Source organism: Rhinolophus ferrumequinum, chromosome 20 (genome assembly GCF_004115265.2).
Source record: "Rhinolophus ferrumequinum isolate MPI-CBG mRhiFer1 chromosome 20, mRhiFer1_v1.p, whole genome shotgun sequence".
NCBI lineage: Eukaryota > Metazoa > Chordata > Mammalia > Chiroptera > Rhinolophidae > Rhinolophus > Rhinolophus ferrumequinum.
Window position 1 is genome coordinate 47,947,892 of NC_046303.1, and position 17,424 is coordinate 47,965,315.

Here is a 17,424-nt window from a genome sequence, read left to right on the forward strand (position 1 = left end):
ATGACAAAAACAAAACAAAACAAAACAAAACAAAACAAAACAAAACAAAAAAATGCATGCTCTTAGATGGTCTGGAAAAGTGAAAAGAACTTGTAAAAGGAGGACTCTTACACAGAATCCAATTCAAAACAGAGGAAAAAAGGAAAGAAAGAGAATGACTGATATTCCTATTTCCCATTTCTCTCTACGTGTGAAGGAGCTCACATCTCTTTGCATAGTAGTAGACTAAGGTGCAATGAAATCAGAGCCTTGTGATCTATTTGATCTTGATTTGCACTCAATCCATCTGATTGTCATTGCTATCTTAGTGACTGATTAACTAAGAGGTATTTCCTGATTTCTGCAAAGCCCTAAAAGAAAACTAATGGGGGAGGGCCACGGGGAAACCCTCGGTGAGTGAAAAGAGCTTCATTATTAGAATCTTTATATTCTGGAGTGGGATCTGACACTGACATTGATAATATCCATAGAAATCAATTAAGTAACAGATTTTAGAAATCATCTCTTTCTCCATTTCCCAAGGTAATAATATTAACAATGACTCATCTGAAAACACTAAGTACCTATTGCCTGAAAAATTATAACAATTGGATTTCAGAAAGAGATTTCAATTTTAAATAAAATGTCTACATTACCAGAGTCTGATATCTCTTGTTAAGGCTTGCCTCATTTTTTTTTTTTTTTTTCAAGTACTGGGTTTTATGATTTCTTGCAAAGTCACTCTGGAATAGTCTTTGTAGAAGTGAATAGAATTTTACCGCATAAAGAGACCTTAGAATTCACCTGATGTGCCCTCTCCCTCACCATAATTCTGGAGATGAGAAAATGGAGCCCTAAGAGCCTGAGGCTCTCACAGTTAGGCAGAGTGGGTACTGGGTCTGGATCCCAAGTCTCTTGCACTCCAAGGCTTTCACACTCTCCAAGCTATCATAAATTAGTTTAGGATCAAAACATTTAATCCTTTAACTCATCCAGAATCTTTTTAGTAGTGTTACACAGTCCAACTATTATGCTGTTTTCTCTTTTATATTCATTAAGACACAGTTTGGGAAAAGAGTGGGTCTCACTACTGACTCTCTGTGGCAGTAAGAGAAAAACATTTTTAACAGTGAAGTTGGAGATTGGAATGTTCAGTATTTCTAATTCAATGCTGTCAATGACACTCACTTCTACTAGTTATTTAGCACATATGAATCATGTTGTAGTTTCAAAATAGTTTTCTATCAATAGTAACTTCTTAGCATGAATCAGGCTAGTTTTATTATTTCCTCCTCCCCACAACAGCTTTCCTGGTCACATCATATTTGGTGAATGTAATTAGTTGTCCAGATGCTTAACTGTCTGAACTAAAGTCTGCCTGCTGCCAGACAAAGCTTTGGATTCAGGGTAGGGACAGTTTTACCTCCGGGGTTTCTGGGTGCCAAAGACAAAGCTGGAGATGGGCAATGGATGGATTTGGGAAAATGTAGAAGGACAATCTGCCTTCATTGATGACAACTAAAGAGTTTATAGGTGTTCTAGCTCATCCCTAATTCCAAGTCTGGGGAGACCCTGCTTCATTCTAGGAATCTGCTATAGTGTAGGGCAGGAGAAAGGGGGGAAGAAGAGCTATTGGCAGGGTTCAGTGTATCTCCAACTGACCCCTCAACTCAAGCAGAAATCATGGGATCACTTTCTATCAGGAATACACCAACACTGCTGTTCCCAGTTGCTTTGACAAGAGGGGACACTTTGAGAGATTCTGAGCATGAACCCAGAGGAAATTTCAAACCTGGAATAAGAATAAGGCTCTCCTTGAGCGTGACTCAAATAGAAAAGCCCTTTGAATCACTACATTTGCATCTGAGTCACTCGCCAGTCTTTTCTTCATCCTATAAGGGCACTTTAAACACTGAGGTCTAAGTAGGCCTTTTGATTCTCAGCCTTTCCCCTGAGCAAACTTCCATCTCAACCACCCCATAGGAACTGTAAGATCTCTTTCAGACATTGGTTTTAAAGAAAGACCACTCATAAAAGTAGGTTTGGGGAGACTTCAGGGCTTGGAAGAGTCACTAGGACTGACTGTCAGTTTGTGCTGTAAAGCTATCTCTGCGCCTGGGACACATGGCTTGCCAGATGGCCCCATAAATATGATTACTCTCACCTTTTCTCTTCCTCCTTTCATGTTAAAACTCTTCTGATTTTCTAGCAACTTCAGAGGAGTGAAGACATGTGAAACCTGACAGGAGTTCTGACCTTCCGTTGCCACCAATGCACTGAAGATGCATCATCACGAATTATATTTTTAGAGATTTGCAAGTGTTATATCGGGCATGCTCATATTTAGGTCATACTCTCCACCTCCCCCAAATTCCTTCTGAGCCTCTACAACCACACTTGCAAGAAATTCTTAGTCACCTAAACTTACGTGTCTCATGCTACTGTTTAATTCTGTCTTCTTGATTTCCAAAGTCCTGCCTAATGGACCTTGAACTATGTCTAAATTTCATACTTATAGGAAAAGCTGAATGTAAGATTCTAACACTCACCCTTTTAAATTTTTTCCCAGTTTCAGCCTCTTCATTATCTTGTGTGTCCCATATTCCTCTTTCCACTCTCTTCCTCTGTCCCCCTGTACAATCTCAACACTTCAGGCTATCAAATGAGGGGCATGGATAGTCTTCATCATTTTGGGTATAACGCCTCTTCCATGTAAGTGCCGTTTACGTATCCGCATACCTTTTGGAGCTTTCCTTTCTTCACCTCCAAACCCCCACCTCCCCAAACTGAACCATTCTAAGATTTCTTAGCCATTCCTGGTAGTTTCATACATCACCTGGTATCTCACGTCTCTCACTGCTCTAGTAAGAAGGTGTGCAGGTTGGGCATCATGGCAAGATGGTGTCAAGGGGCTTACATATGTTTTTGCATTATAATAAAATGTGCAATTTAGTGTACAGTTAGGGGTCAAATTCTGATAGAATCCTCTTTCTGCTTGGAGAATTCAGTGGTCATGTTTCAGAATGGTTTGTTACCAAAATCTGCTGCTGCAAGGAAGGCTTCTGGTTCCATTGTTCTGAGTGGAGGTTACGCGTTTCTTTTTATCTGAATCAGAAGAAACCAAGAAAGTGACTAATGGAAATAAAGAAAAGGAGTTTGAAAGGCAGGGACTGTTAACAGCAACAGAAATACTGGAAAAGGAAAACATTAAGCTAAGAAACAGCACAAAGTGCAGGTATGAAACAGCAAAGCCTGAACATGAAAACATGAAAATGTAAGCAATTGTGTATGGACAATTCAGGCGAAATGACTCTGAAAACAAATCTGGTTACTGGAGCTTTGGGTTGCTGGGCAGGGGGAGATACTGGAAAATAAAAACTATCACCTGCTGTCTTCCTCATTGTATTCTTAGCATCCAGCATAGTGCATATTTGTGTACGAAATATAACACTGGCCAAACTACCCAATGTTTTCAGATAAACTATACGTTTCTGTGCCACAGTCACTTCCATGCCCCACAGGCCCCATCTACGGCAGGATTCGTGGGAAAAATGACCTGATTTAAAGGAATGCAGGGGGCATGGACCAGCACAGTTTATCTGGCTACATGGAGGGTGGAAAACGAGAAGAGAAAACCAGCTCAGTTGAGCAGCTATGAGACCACCTTTGAAGTACGTCTTTTATATTATTGCCTGCCAGCTCCTTCCCAACTTCTGTCTCCACCTCGTCCACCCGAGGCAACGGAGGAGTCAGCCAGGGGGAGTTCTGTTGTAACAGGGAAGTCTCTTGAGGGCAGTAGTCTCCTCTCTCTTGGCGTTTCTCGCCGGCACCTGCCGCGCTGCCCCTCGAGCCTCTGCAAAGATGCAGAGGTCGAAGCACGTTGTTGTGCGGTGCTGAAACGCTCCCAGATTCCGCCTCGCGCTCCTGGTCCCTAACACCAGCTGGGATCCTGGGATCACCTCTAGGATCCCTGTGGGTGTTCCCGTCCCTTCCTTAGATTTTCCTCTTCCCCAGCTCCAGGCCCGCTCCTCCCGCCGACGCCTGGCACCCGAGGGGCGTCCTGGGCTCTACGCGGTCCACCCAGCCCCCGGCCACCCGGCAGCGCGGGCCGGGCGGGGAGGGGCGGGGGAGGGGCGGAAGGCGGGAAGCCGAGTCCGGGGCGCGGGAGCTCACGCGGCACGTTGCCCCGCGCGGGATTTGTCGCTTTCAGCTGCAGCCGCTGCAGCGGCGGCGGTAAGAAGGGTGGAGGGTGGTGAGAAGTGCTGGCACCCCGGCCGGGAAGGGGGGCCGCCAGGCTGTGCCAGCAGAGCCAGAGGGGTGCTCGGCGCTGCCCCGCCCTCCTTCCGGGAGCGAGGATGCAGACTCCGAAACTGGCGCTGCTGGGCTGAGGCGGAGGCAGGGGAGTTGCAGCGCGCCGCTCGGTGAGTGTGTCTCCTGAGCGCAGAGAGGCGGGGGAGGCGGAGGACGAGGACGAGGAGGGGGAGGGGGAGGAGGAGGAGGAGGCGAAGGGGGAGAATGCCCGGAGCCGCCGCTGCCGCCGCCGCCGCCGCCGCGATGCTCCCGGCTCAGGAGGCTGCGAAGCTGTATCACACCAACTATGTGCGGAACTCTCGGGCCATCGGCGTGCTGTGGGCCATCTTCACCATCTGCTTTGCCATCGTCAACGTGGTGTGCTTCATCCAGCCCTACTGGATCGGCGACGGCGTGGACACCCCGCAAGCCGGCTATTTCGGGCTCTTCCACTACTGCATCGGCAACGGTTTCTCCCGGGAGCTGACCTGCAGGGGCAGCTTCACGGACTTCTCCACGCTGCCCTCGGGCGCCTTCAAAGCCGCCTCCTTCTTCATCGGCCTCTCCATGATGCTCATCATCGCCTGCATCGTTTGCTTTACCCTCTTCTTCTTCTGCAACACGGCGACCGTGTACAAGATCTGTGCCTGGATGCAGCTCACCTCCGGTGAGTGCGCGCTCACCTCCGCGGAGGCGGGGGGACCCTGGGGCGCCCGAGCCGGAGCGGCGGGAGTGGAAGGGACGGGCGGTGAGCGCCGCTGGGTGCCCAGCAACTTAATCCGCTCAGGCTGGGGGGTGTGGGTGGCGGGAGCCCCGGGAGGCCGGAATCCCCGCGGTTCGCCAGCCCCACCACCAGCCTCCTGTCCTGGGGATTTCGAGAACCTCGCAAGTGCGGGGACGCCACCCAGAGGGACCCGCTGGAGGCAGGGCGGTTGCTGGGCCGAGTCCGCTCAGAACCAAAGATTAGGAGAACCTGCCGCTTAAGGCTCGTGCTGAGGCACTAAAGAGGGACTGACACAGCGAGGCGAAAAGCTAATTGGGAGAGGTTGTGGTTGAAGGAGAGTCAGCCTGCTCTGTCCGTCTCTGGGACTGTTTCTGTCTTTGGTTCATGAGGGTGTGTATGTAGGGGGTGAGGGGGGTGGTGGCTGGAATGGAATCGTTTCTGTGCGTCCCGGGCACTTATACAAATGTTATCATGCATTTGGAAATTAATAAATCCTAATTATTTGGGGTTACACCCTTTTAGGAAGAATGTAGCTTAGAATGTTCCTTAGCAATCCCCTGTCAAGTCTTCAGTTTGCTTCCATTCCATCTTTAAACAGAGAGAGGTCTTGAGGGAATCAAGGTCTCGTTTTTTTGGGAAGTGGCTTTAGGGAGATAGGCAGAGGAAAACCTGTTTTATTAGAATCTCTGATCACTCTTTGCTTGTTGGTGACACATTGTTGCTAGTTGGAGAATATGAAAGTATTTGTTTCTGAATATCAAACTTTTCACCTAGAAAGGATGGGGGTGCCTTTCGCGGTGGCTTTGGCGAGTGGTGAAACAAAACCGACTCCTTTCTCTACCTGCGGTGAAGCCGTGTCCCTCCCTCCTAGCCAGTGTGGGTGCCCTGCCTTCTAAAGGCAGCCTCCATGCTCTGACACTAGACACTCTTGTACCAGCATTGTCTCGGTCCTTTTGATTTGATGGATGGTCTGGTGTGGAGGAATAGAGGATGTCTCAGGCAGCCAAATTTTCTCATTTGTGTTTTGTTTTATTTGATTTCATACTTCAAGGATGTTAAACCTTCAAGATTTTCTAGTTACTCCCATGGTTGGGAAGGTTTTCTGGGGAGTAGGGATTTGGTCACCGCGTCTACCAGAGTGTCTTAAAGTTGCTGGGCAAAAGAGATGAGGTTCATGATTTTATATGACTAGTTTGATATAAGAGAAGCTTGTGGGAAACTAAGCTCGTATGGAAGTACTTGCCTTGTATTAAGTGTGTCTCAGCTCATTTTGATTTGCCATGAGCTGTGAACGTGCCCCATGTGAGAGGCAAGAAAAGAGCAGCAGCAGAGGCCCCCAACCCCCAACATACCATTATTCTGGAATGTAAGAGTTCTTTGCTTTTCCTTCTGTCCTTCCACTCCCAACTTCTTGAAGAACCCTCCACCACACACACTGTATGTTTTAATATATAATGTAAATGCTTATGGCCATTTCAAGGGCAGACTAACTTTGAGATTTGGAATAAATTCATGTGTGAAGTTGCTCTTGATGCTTAACTCTGATTTGACTTTGAAGACATTGAGCATGCAGATGTTTTAGGAAAAGAATTGACCCCACACACCTAATTTTAATTTTTCTAAGTTAAATGACCTATTTAGACTGTTGATTTAAATTAGATTGTTTTTCAAAGGTCTGAAAGTAATTTGCAGGTGATTTATCAATAATTCAATTCTAAATGTTTTATTTTATGAGATTTTTGTACTTTAAACCCCAGTTGTTTTTTGTTTTAAAAGGAAAAACAACTATCTTTGAGAAAAATTACGAGCTTTGAAGTTAATACAAACTGCACCTATTACAATGATTTTTTTTTACCTTCCTCTACCTGGAATGAGTACACAAAAATCATTTATTCTGGGGTAGTGAAATATGATGCCATGTTTTCAGAAATTGACATAAATGTACTACCCTGTTTCCTATGTGTCAATGTAAAAATGATAGCCTCATACTGAAGAAGATATAAGGACATTTACTTCATTTTTGGAGCAGTACAGATCCTTCAGTTCTAGGCATACTTTTTGAAAGCCTTTATTTATAATTTATTTGGTATTTTATTTCTAGATAAACCATAGAAAGACATAAGTTTATTTATTCATGAAGTATATTAATTAAAGAAGAATGGATTATGATGACAGGGCAATTAAGAATCAGTCAGCTACATTCACAGATTTTTAAGGAATGGGATGTAGACGATACTTCTGAAGAATGTCACATTTAATACGGTTTTTGGGGTTTTTAAGTCTCATGACACTAACAAGACATTTAACATAATGTAAGTTACTTTCAAAGTTTAGTTTCTAACCTTGAGACTATTCTTTAATGTTAAGACTTCTCATACTTTTAACTGTACCAAGGCTAATCTCAAACGTAATGTGCTACCAAGAAAGATGAGACTTAATGTGACATTTGCTTGTTAGAGGCTGTTTAAGCCTTACTGAAGGTCAAATGATTAACTTCTATATTTAGTTATCTAAGCGTGTCAATATAGTAATGTCATTCATTAGAACCAGGTAGAATATAAAATTCCATGTGAAATGATATACTAAAATGATGAGGCAGCAAACTCTTATGGCACTACACCATCAAAAAGTATTCTTTTTGTGATTCTGAACAATGAACTAAAAAAGGTACTTAGTTTGTTGGACCTGAAAATGATGTTGCTCCTCTGTCGAGATGTGTAAAGCACACATAATTAATGGTGCCATTATGAGCACCTGCCCTCACTCTCCCCTCTAAATCATTATTGACCTCAGTGGGGTGAAACTACAGAATTAGGAGCTAATATGTCACACTACCGTTGGCTGTAATCCTATACTTAAGGGCTATGCCTGATAGAAAGACTGAAGACGTAAAATAATACATAAAATAAATAATAACAGTTAGAGGTGCGAAATTTCCAAATCTACAGAGAGACAACTTTTTTGAGAAGAGAGAATTTTCTTCCCTCTCTATTATTTCTCTAACACTGGAAGAAAAGAGGTAGATTTGTAATTGGTCAGGCAGGGTAATAAAGCCCAGATCAAAAAAAAAAAAAAAAATCCAGATGGGAAGGGAATTTTGTCTCTCTGGGAACTTGATTCTCTGCTTCCCGGGTTTTGTTCTTTAAACAGTATTTTAGAATGTTTCCAAGTCTCCAGACGTGTTTATTTGTTTTACTGACTATAAGCTATATCTTGAATTGTTTCCAGAAGCCCTAGCATTAACCATTATAGACCAAAGAAATCTTTTATTTTTTTTAATAAGCTAATGCATTAAGGCAGAGATTAACATTTTTGTTTTTAGACATCTACCATGGGCTTCTTGGTTGAAGGCAGCAGATGAGGAAGTCCTCTCTTTGATGTGTGAAGAAGGGCTCCTGATACAGGTTGGATTTCCTTATTCAGGAGGGATAAGGATAGGAGAAGGGGTTTCATTCTCCAGATCCTTTATCTCTTGTTATTCTAGGTGCACCAACAAGAAGGGCCACCAAGAGGGCAAGGCTCTGTGGCAGAGGTTAAGGACTGAATTGCTTAGTCACTTTCCTTGGCCTCCTAGCCTTAGTTTTCCCCAGCTCCTTTTAGCCAGCTTGCTTTCTTAAACTTTATAACTTTGTCATTTAGGTGAGCTGAGAATCACCAGAGGTAATCATTGCATTTCTTAGCCTGAAAGACTAGCCTTCGGAGTGTTATACCATCCTCTCTTGTGGCATCTTGCTCTTGTTTAATGTATCTTATTAGCATTTGAGATGACAAGTTTTGTGTGTTTATTTGTTTAATATCTGTCTTTTCCAATACACTGAAAGTTCCGTAAAGTCATGTCTGTTTTTCTTCATATAGCATAGAGGTCAAGATCATGGACACTGGAGTAAAAAGATGTGGGTTTGAACCCTGACTCTGATACTCACTGACTGTGTGACCTGGGGAATTAATCTCTCTCTACTTCAGTTGCTCACCTGCGAAGTGGGCATATTATTGTCTTTACCTCAGGAGATTGGTACAAGGATTAAATGAGCTAATGTATATACTGATAACAGTACCTGGCACATAGTAAACAAGCACTATTTGAGAGTTAGGTTTGGTGACTGTTCTTGTGTTGTTATCATTATTGCTATACCCTGGCACACAGTGGTATGTCTGGCACATAGTAGGTATTCAGTAAATTTTTGTTGAGTTAATGAATTAAAAAAATGAATTATTAATGGGGCAAATGAAAGGAGAAAGAAGTGATTTAGAATTTCCCACATGCCATGTTGAGAAGTGAATACAATATACTTTGAAAGCTGTTGTGCTCATCTTTCTCATTGGTTTATGGCATTGGCAGTAATCACACTAGAGGAACTCTTCCAAAATTCTTTGATGACAATGGTTGTGACTTGACAGCCTAATTCATGATGATCTTATTTTCATATCGAGGCTTTCTCTGATGCATAGGTAATGATCTTCATTACAATACTGGGATGGAATCAATTATATAGAGGGTGCCAAAAAAATGTATACACATTTTAAGAAAGGAAAACTGTATTAAAATTGTAATATTCAATATATACTAATAACAAAAGGTGAATACAAGTCACATTTGACTTGTGCAATTACAAGAGGTGCTCAAAGTGGTTACCATCAGCGTCCAGACACTTCTGATTATGGCGAACTACTGCTTAAGCAACGTTGGCCAAAAGTGTACACTTGTACACCTTTTTTTGCACCCCCAGTATCTTAGAATTCAGCATATTTTCCCTTACCATTTAGTTTTTTGTGAAAAAAGTCACATTATTCAAAATGGAGGTTTTATGTAAGAATCAAAAGATCAGGCTTTTTTTCATAAGCGCGGGGACCCATTTTCAGGTTGGATTTCCTTATGCGCTCTCAGGAACAATCTGGACAGATGAAGATGTGACTTCTAGGTTTCTCGTTTCTCCTTTCTGGGCATTGTGAAGATGTGCTTTCCTTTGACCTACCAGAGAGCCTGCCGTGCCTGCTCAGATGGGTGGCCTTGTGTGTGCAGAGCTCTGATGTGGGTGCCCTGAAAAGGGGACAAGGTTGGAATTCACTCAGGTGCAGACTCAGCATTCGGGACCATTAACAGTTCTGACCATTTGGCTGGTGTGGAGCAGTATGAGGAAGCAAGGTCTTGCCTCAAAGAGCTGCTAATCCTTCCTGAGTTCAGCTATGGAATGACCGTAGATGGGTTTTCCCTCTGCCAGAGCATTTCAGACACTCCCCCAGATGCAGAGAATGAAGTGTACCCCCAGTAAGAGCAGTGTTCATTTTCTAACAACATGTTCTAGTTATAAGAATTTTTTATTGACCAAGCCAAATTTATAAGGAAGTGATTTGAAATGAGAATTTAGAAACTGGGTGTTTGTTTGTGTTTTTTTTTTTTAATTTTATGTAGTGTGACAAGGAATGTGACAATTGAAGAGAAGTTGGAAAAATATTAATGTGAATGTCAAAACAAATAATTTTTATAACAGTGAGATTTTAAGTGAATATCTGTGAAAAATAACATGCCCCATATAATCCATAAGATATATTGTTAGGTGATTTTTTTTCTTAGTGTAAGGCTGCACATTTAACAGCTTTTATCCACTGTGAAAATGTTAACAGGTGCTTATATACTTCTATAAGTATAAGTACATCCATACATACCTATCTAACCAGAACGTGGTATCAGATACTTAACAGGAAAACAATTATTTAGTGACTAGTCTTATGTTTAGCATGAGGCTATGACCCAGTAAAAAGAACCCAGATGGCCAGCCAGTATATTACATTTTATGTGCATACTTGAGAAATCTTTCAAAGTGAGCAAAATTGAAAAAAAAAAAAAAGAAACAGTAGTGCATATAGCTATAGTTACAGTATGTGGCTCAGTGCACTTCTGCGTCTGGTATGAGGAGACAAACTATGGGGAAAGGGGTAGAAAACTTCAGACCATACTGGTGTGAAGCAAAGAATACTTCAGGAAAATTCTAATTTAGGGCTTACTATGTGATAACTGGGAGTGTTTTAAAGTGTAATTTCCATAATATATTTGAACTTTGGGGGTCAGCACCAGCTTTAATTAATGTGATTTTTCCTTATAAGGAGTCAACTGGAATTTTTATTTGATATGAGGAAAGGCCAAGGAGCTGACCTTTATTCTTATTAATAACAAGTAGGTAACGATGGAAAGTAAGAGTCTGGTTCATTTAGCAAATAGTAGGTAAGTTATTTGATGACTTAAACATAAAGCTGTTATAAAAAGTCATTGGGGCATTAAAAAAAGAAATACACAAAAACAACCTCTCCCAGAATCCTAAATGTTTCCACATAATTAGTATCACGTAGCTCTCAAATTATGGCTATGATTCTACGATGATCCTACTGCAACATGTCATTGTACCATTCATAGTTAAATTGTCCTAATTGTAATCTTGAGCATACTTGTCATCTCTTTTCCTAAAATAAGATAGAGAAATGAATGGCTTGCAAGAGGAAGATAAATAGTTTTTTGATGAGTCTAGACATGAACCATATCTAGTTTCTATTGGGCAGAATGAAAGAAGTAAGTCTTTCTGAAAGAGAGTTGCTGGCATGGAATTGCCAGAATGTGTCTCGAATACCTGAATTCTGACATCTTTCTCAGCCTAATAAAACCAGTTCTGTGGCAGAGTAAGGACTGTCTATTGTGCATCATAGGAGAAGAGATCGTAAATGAGAGGCTGAGTGAAGTTAGTCTAATTGCATGAAATTTTGAGATTATTGATTATCAATGAAAAGGCTAGTGGAAGAATAGTGAAAGGTAGTGAAACGAATGATAAATAATTGTCGAGTGATAAATAAATAAAAATGGCCTTATGTCAGAATCATACATGCAAGACTTAACTAATCAAGAGTGTTCGCCATATCTTTTCCCATTAGAAAACAGTGGCAGACAGGAGTTTGAAGGGAACTCATCTTTAGCTTTTATACTGAATGCATCATAGACCCATTTACTTAAGTATCTGGAAACTGTTTGTGGAAATAGTCTGGGAGGGGAGTTCTTCGCACATTCCATTTTTGGTTTTAATGAAGATCAAGAGTGAGGCTGCAAAATGAAAATGGGAAATGTGTATCATCATTGACAGAAGGCTTGGTATTTGAAAAATAGGCAAATAGATCCAGCTATGAAGAATGACAGGGATTAGAAGAGTGACACCAAAAATAGTTGAAGTTTGAATAAAAAAGACTTGAAGAAATTCAAGGTTCAATTTGATCATATCAAAAGCCTGTTGAGTTTGATATAACCAATGGATTAAAATGTATTGACACAGGACAAGCAGAGAGATGGAATATGCATTGCAATACAAAGCTGTGTGTAAATCCTCATTACCAAGAAAGAAGATTTATGGCTGGCTCCATCCCCATACAGGGAATTATATTAATAGATTCTCTAAGATCAAGGTATTCAAAGGGAATGATGATCGGACTTCTTGTATGGCCAATGGGAATATAGAGAAGGATTAAAATAAACAACCTAGAAAGAAAAGTCATTGTAAAATTTGATAAAAAGCATTTTATAGTTTCTCTGAAAATCTTGTTAACAGGTTGTGAAGCTAAATTGATTTGTATAATGGCTATAATGGGGTAAAGGGTGCTTACTGTGAATATTTAGGGTAAATACATTTACGGAGCATTTGGTAATGTGTAGTATAAGCCAGGCTGAATTTTCTAAGATTCAGATGATTAATAACCAGCAATATTGTGGATCTGTGTAATGTCAAGTATTAGTTAACTGAATGTTCTCATTTTAACCAGTTAACTGGACAAAGTATGATCACAAAAGATGGTGAATGTTTAAAGAAAAAAATTATTACAGAAAAAGACACGTCGCCATTAATCCCCCTCAAAATACCCGTACTTGTTTCAAGCACATTTATCCCATTGTTCCTGCCACTTTCTGAAGCAGTTCTGGAAGTCCTCTTTCGTGAGTGTCTTTCGTTGCGCAGTCATGGCTGCCTCGATGTCCTGAATCATTTTGACTTTGGGGAAGAGCCAGAAGTTGAACAGATCCGGTGAATAAGGTGGATGGAAGACACACCGTAATGTTTTTTTTTCCTCTCCCTTTTCCCTCTCCCCTCCAAGTCCGAGTCAAGCCGTTGTTCTCAGTCTAGTTGTGGAGGATGCAGCTCCCTGGCCAATGTTGGTATCAGAGCCTTGTATTCTACCTGGCTGAGGCAGTTGGTCGCCGGCCACTCACACTGGCGTAATGTTTTTATTTGACAGAAATTGCCATATACCAGAAGCGACATGTGACACAGAGCATTGTCATGATGGAGTACGATTTATAGCGCACTTTAAAACACGCCTTCTGTCAACCATAGCTCACACCCAACTGACTACACCAAACAAGTTGAAACATGTCACATACTGTTATTAAGGTTCAGTGCGCCCCTTCTGGTATTGAAGATCCCTGCTTTTCCACTGGATGGCACTCAGCAGCAGCATTCACTACATTTTGTGATCACAACGGAAAGGCTCAGTGTCACACATCGCTTCTGGTACAGCAAATTCTGTCAGATAAAAACATTGCAGTGTATCCTCATCCAACTTATTCACTGGATCTGGCACCGGGCGACTTCTGGCTCTTCCCCAAAGTCAAAATGACCATGAAAGGTCAATGTTTTGAATCGATTCAGGGCATCGAGGCAGCCATGACAGTGCAAGTAAAGATGGTCATGAAAGAGGAGTTCCATAACTGCTTCAGAAAGTGGCAAGAACAATGGGATAAGTTACATTCAAAGAGAGGGGGAATATTTTGAGAGGGATGGATGGCAGTGTGTCTTTTACTGTAATAAATTTTCTTTTTATGTAAATATTCACTGTTTAGTAAAACTGTATGATATTGTTTGATAACACCTCGTAGTACTGACTCGTTGGCATTTTTTGAAAACCTTCAGAGGGAAAGGAATGCTGTGTACAGTGATTTTACAAATTTGGTTGGTGACACTTTGGTGGGTCATGATATCAATTTAGTATGTAATGATTGGCATTAAAATTTAGGTTAAAACAAAATAGAAAATGTGAATGCCATACACAAATACGGATTTTATGAAACCTTTATTTCCTAAAATATTTACATATATGTGTATGGTCTAGATTGTAATGCATAATGTATTGCTTTCTGTGAGTTGTAGTTAAAATATTTGAAAGATACTGTTCCAGAGAAAAGATGGTATAGTATGAATTTGGAAAAATAATTTTCTCTTCTTTAGAAAATTGTGAAAGTTTTGCACCAACCTATAGGTAATTTTGTATGAGAGGGTAAAGTAGGTAAAATATACTTAAGCAATTTGTGACATTTTTCTTTGTTTTTCTCTCCTTCACTAATGACTGTTATTGCTAATATGCCCCAATTAGATTATAGGTTGATTGAAAATAAGAATTATTTTTCCAGATGTGATTTGATTGGCCATTCATGCTATAAAAAAAATGACATGGTTTACTTTTGAGCAACAGTCTAGCTAAGCAAACATTTAAACAAGTGTACTTAATCCAGTGCCAAATGGGTAGACTCCTAGGCTTTTAGAAGTTGGATACATATTAAAACTTATGTGGCAGTCTCCTGATTTTCTAGATAAAGAAATAATAGTGGTAAATACTAACTACTGAGCAACTACTATTTGCAAAAACCTTTAGTTTACTGTATTTAACAATCACAACAATTCTGCAAGATTAGTATTATAATACCAATTTTGCAGATGAAGAAATTGAGGCTTAAAAATTGTTCACAGTCACGGAGCCAGTAACTAGTTTGAACTGTAATAATACTCTCCCCATGCCCTACAGCATATTACCTCAGAGTCAGAGAAATTAAGAGTCTTGCCAAATTGAGAAGAATTGAGACATTGGAAGAATTGAGACATTAGAAGAATTGAGACTAACACTCATCTCAGTCCCAGTGCGCTACTATTTGTACCACTTTCTTTCGCCTCCCAACTTGATGTGCATTTGTTTAGTATAAATCTTCAACATGCATTTTCACCATTCTGTATCAACATGAAGGGAAGGAACTGCTATTTACAGGGAAAACAATTGTCTGCATGTTTACCAAATTTCCCTCTCAAGCATGCTTACTCGTAGGTGTGATGAGATACTCCTCATCCCATCCTTTTCATTGTCCTAACCTAGAGCCTGACTGGTGCTTTGCCCACACTGTCCCTTTGGTTATACCTCTGATCTCATAGCTACCAGTCTTAGACTGTGCATCCTACAGGACAAGAACACATGTCAGCATATCTGGCTTTGTATCATCCATACCTGCCCCTGTATCGTATGCGGAAACCTTCTTAATAGATGTGCTTATTGATGATGGTGGTGATGGTGGAAAGGATCGCCAAGTCACAGACACAGTTCCAGAGAGGATAATAGACTTGGCAGCTTCTGGAGCCATCAGGGTGGGGAAGTGGTCCTGCGGTTTGCATCCTGACTTGGCCACTTATTGGCTGGATGACTTTGGGCAAGTCTTCTAAGTACTCTTGACTTTTCATATTCTTGATGATATTTTTCTAAGGTTTATATAATTGTATTCCAGATACATACAGAGAGATTGCACTTTATGGGCATTAAAATGGATCATCTGCTAACCAAGTGTTGCTGAGTATTTACCAACAAAGTAAATTTTAGGAAAATCATCAAAGATAGGGTGAACTTAAAGCAGAAAGCAAATGGAATACAATCCTAGACAGACAGATAGGTATCCAGAGCTAGATTTCCTCAATATAATGACCTTAAATAAAAATACCTATTTTCTGTATTCTCAGGATTATTGAATTAATCCATGTAAAACACTTAAAAAGTGGACCTAGCACATAGTAAGTACTCAATACATGTTAGCTATGATTACTGTTATTACTGCTATTACCATCAAAGAGAGCAGGACTAGAGGAGTGATTAGTATTCAGAAAATTTAGTAGACAGAAAGATTGAACTCAACAAGCGTAACTTAAAGAAGGACAATTTCGTTTCACAACATGCATATGCAGACCTTCCTTGTTCTGAAGATCAAGAAAGAAAATGCCTATGAAATCCTTTTAGAAACTGCACAGTGTTATATGATTGCCATTGTAATTCCTATAATGGGTATTGTATATTCTTAACACACACCATATTGAGTTAAGGGTTTAATTTTGTGTTAACAGGGTCTAACTCTTCCATTTTATTTGCCTAGAGTATTGATTCAAAGTAACAAGAATGTATTTTGGAGATAATTTTGAACTGTTTAATAATTTCAACCAAAGAAACTTGAAAAATGAAGCCATGTTATAAAGGCAATGTGGACCGGCTTATGTTAAAACCTAAATACTTAGGGCCGGCCCGGTGGCTCAGGAGGTTGGAGCTCTGTGCTCCTATTTCCGAAGGCTGCTGGTTCGATTCCCACATGGGCCAGTGGGCTCTCAACCACAAGGTTGCCAGTTCAATTCCTCGAGTCCCGCAAGGGATGGTGGGCTGGGCCCACCTGCAACTAGCAACGGCAACTGGACCTGGAGCTGAGCTGCGCCCTCCGCAACTAAGACTGAAAGGAAAACAACTTGAAGCTGAACCGCACCCTCCCCAACTAAGACTGAAAGGACAACAACTTGACTTGGAAAAAGTCCGGGAAGTACACACTGTTCCCCAATAAAGTCCTGTTCCCCTTCCCCAATAAAATCTTTAAAAACAAAACAAAACAAACCCTAAACACTTAGGAATTCTTATGAAGTTCTCCTAAGTGATAGAGAAATACCCAAATTATTTCTTCTTCACAGTTACTAAAAACAAAATGGAATATTCTCCATTTTTAATAACATCATGTAACAGCAGGAACACATCTGCAGCAGCATTTTTTTCTATTTTAAAGGTAGATGTAATGTTTTGAAAATTGTTTCTCAATGTTATATCTGTGAATATTTTTCTTCAAATAAAGTAGTGATTTAAGATTTTCTGATTTATGTTCAAATGAAGATTATGTTGCTCAGTTTTTCATTAACACGTTAATTCCTTGTATTTCTTTAGCTTTTCTAAAGAAAATTATTAATAAAAAGACAATTCCCAACATTGTTTCTTATTAATATTTTCATTTTAGGTTTAAAGTCATGAGCTTATTATAAAATGAGAATATTGGTTTATGATTACACACTATGAGTACCACCCAAAGCACTGAATTGAATAATGAGTAAATTATCTTATTGTCAATATCCCTTTTATGGTGAATATTCAGAGTTGCTGTTGACAAGGGAACTTACTAAGCATGCTGCTGGAGAGATGCTGCTGGAGAGATGCTGCTGGAGAGATGCTGTTGGAGAGATGCTGGTAAAGAAATGCTTCTAGAGATGCTGGTGAGTGCTGCTGGACAGTCTCCCATCTGCATCCTGGAATCCACAGTTGAATAGCTCTGCTCTTTGGGACCTCTCAGT

The 17,424-nt window shown here is 40.7% G+C and overlaps 1 protein-coding gene across 4 annotated transcripts in view; it reads left to right on the plus strand.

Moving 5' to 3' along the window:
* Nucleotides 1–2,450: 2,450 nt before the first annotated feature.
* Nucleotides 2,451–17,424, plus strand: part of LHFPL3 (LHFPL tetraspan subfamily member 3) — a 506,975-nt gene continuing 492,001 nt past the window's right edge. Inside the window, exon 1 of one of the 4 annotated variants that reach the window (XM_033088945.1) lies at nucleotides 2,451–4,936. In XM_033088945.1, the coding sequence (XP_032944836.1) occupies nucleotides 4,495–4,936 (442 nt within the window). In that variant the 5' untranslated portion in view covers nucleotides 2,451–4,494. The remainder of the gene's footprint in view (nucleotides 4,937–17,424) is intronic. The other 3 variants (XM_033088948.1, XM_033088946.1, XM_033088947.1) reach the window with 3 other exon arrangements.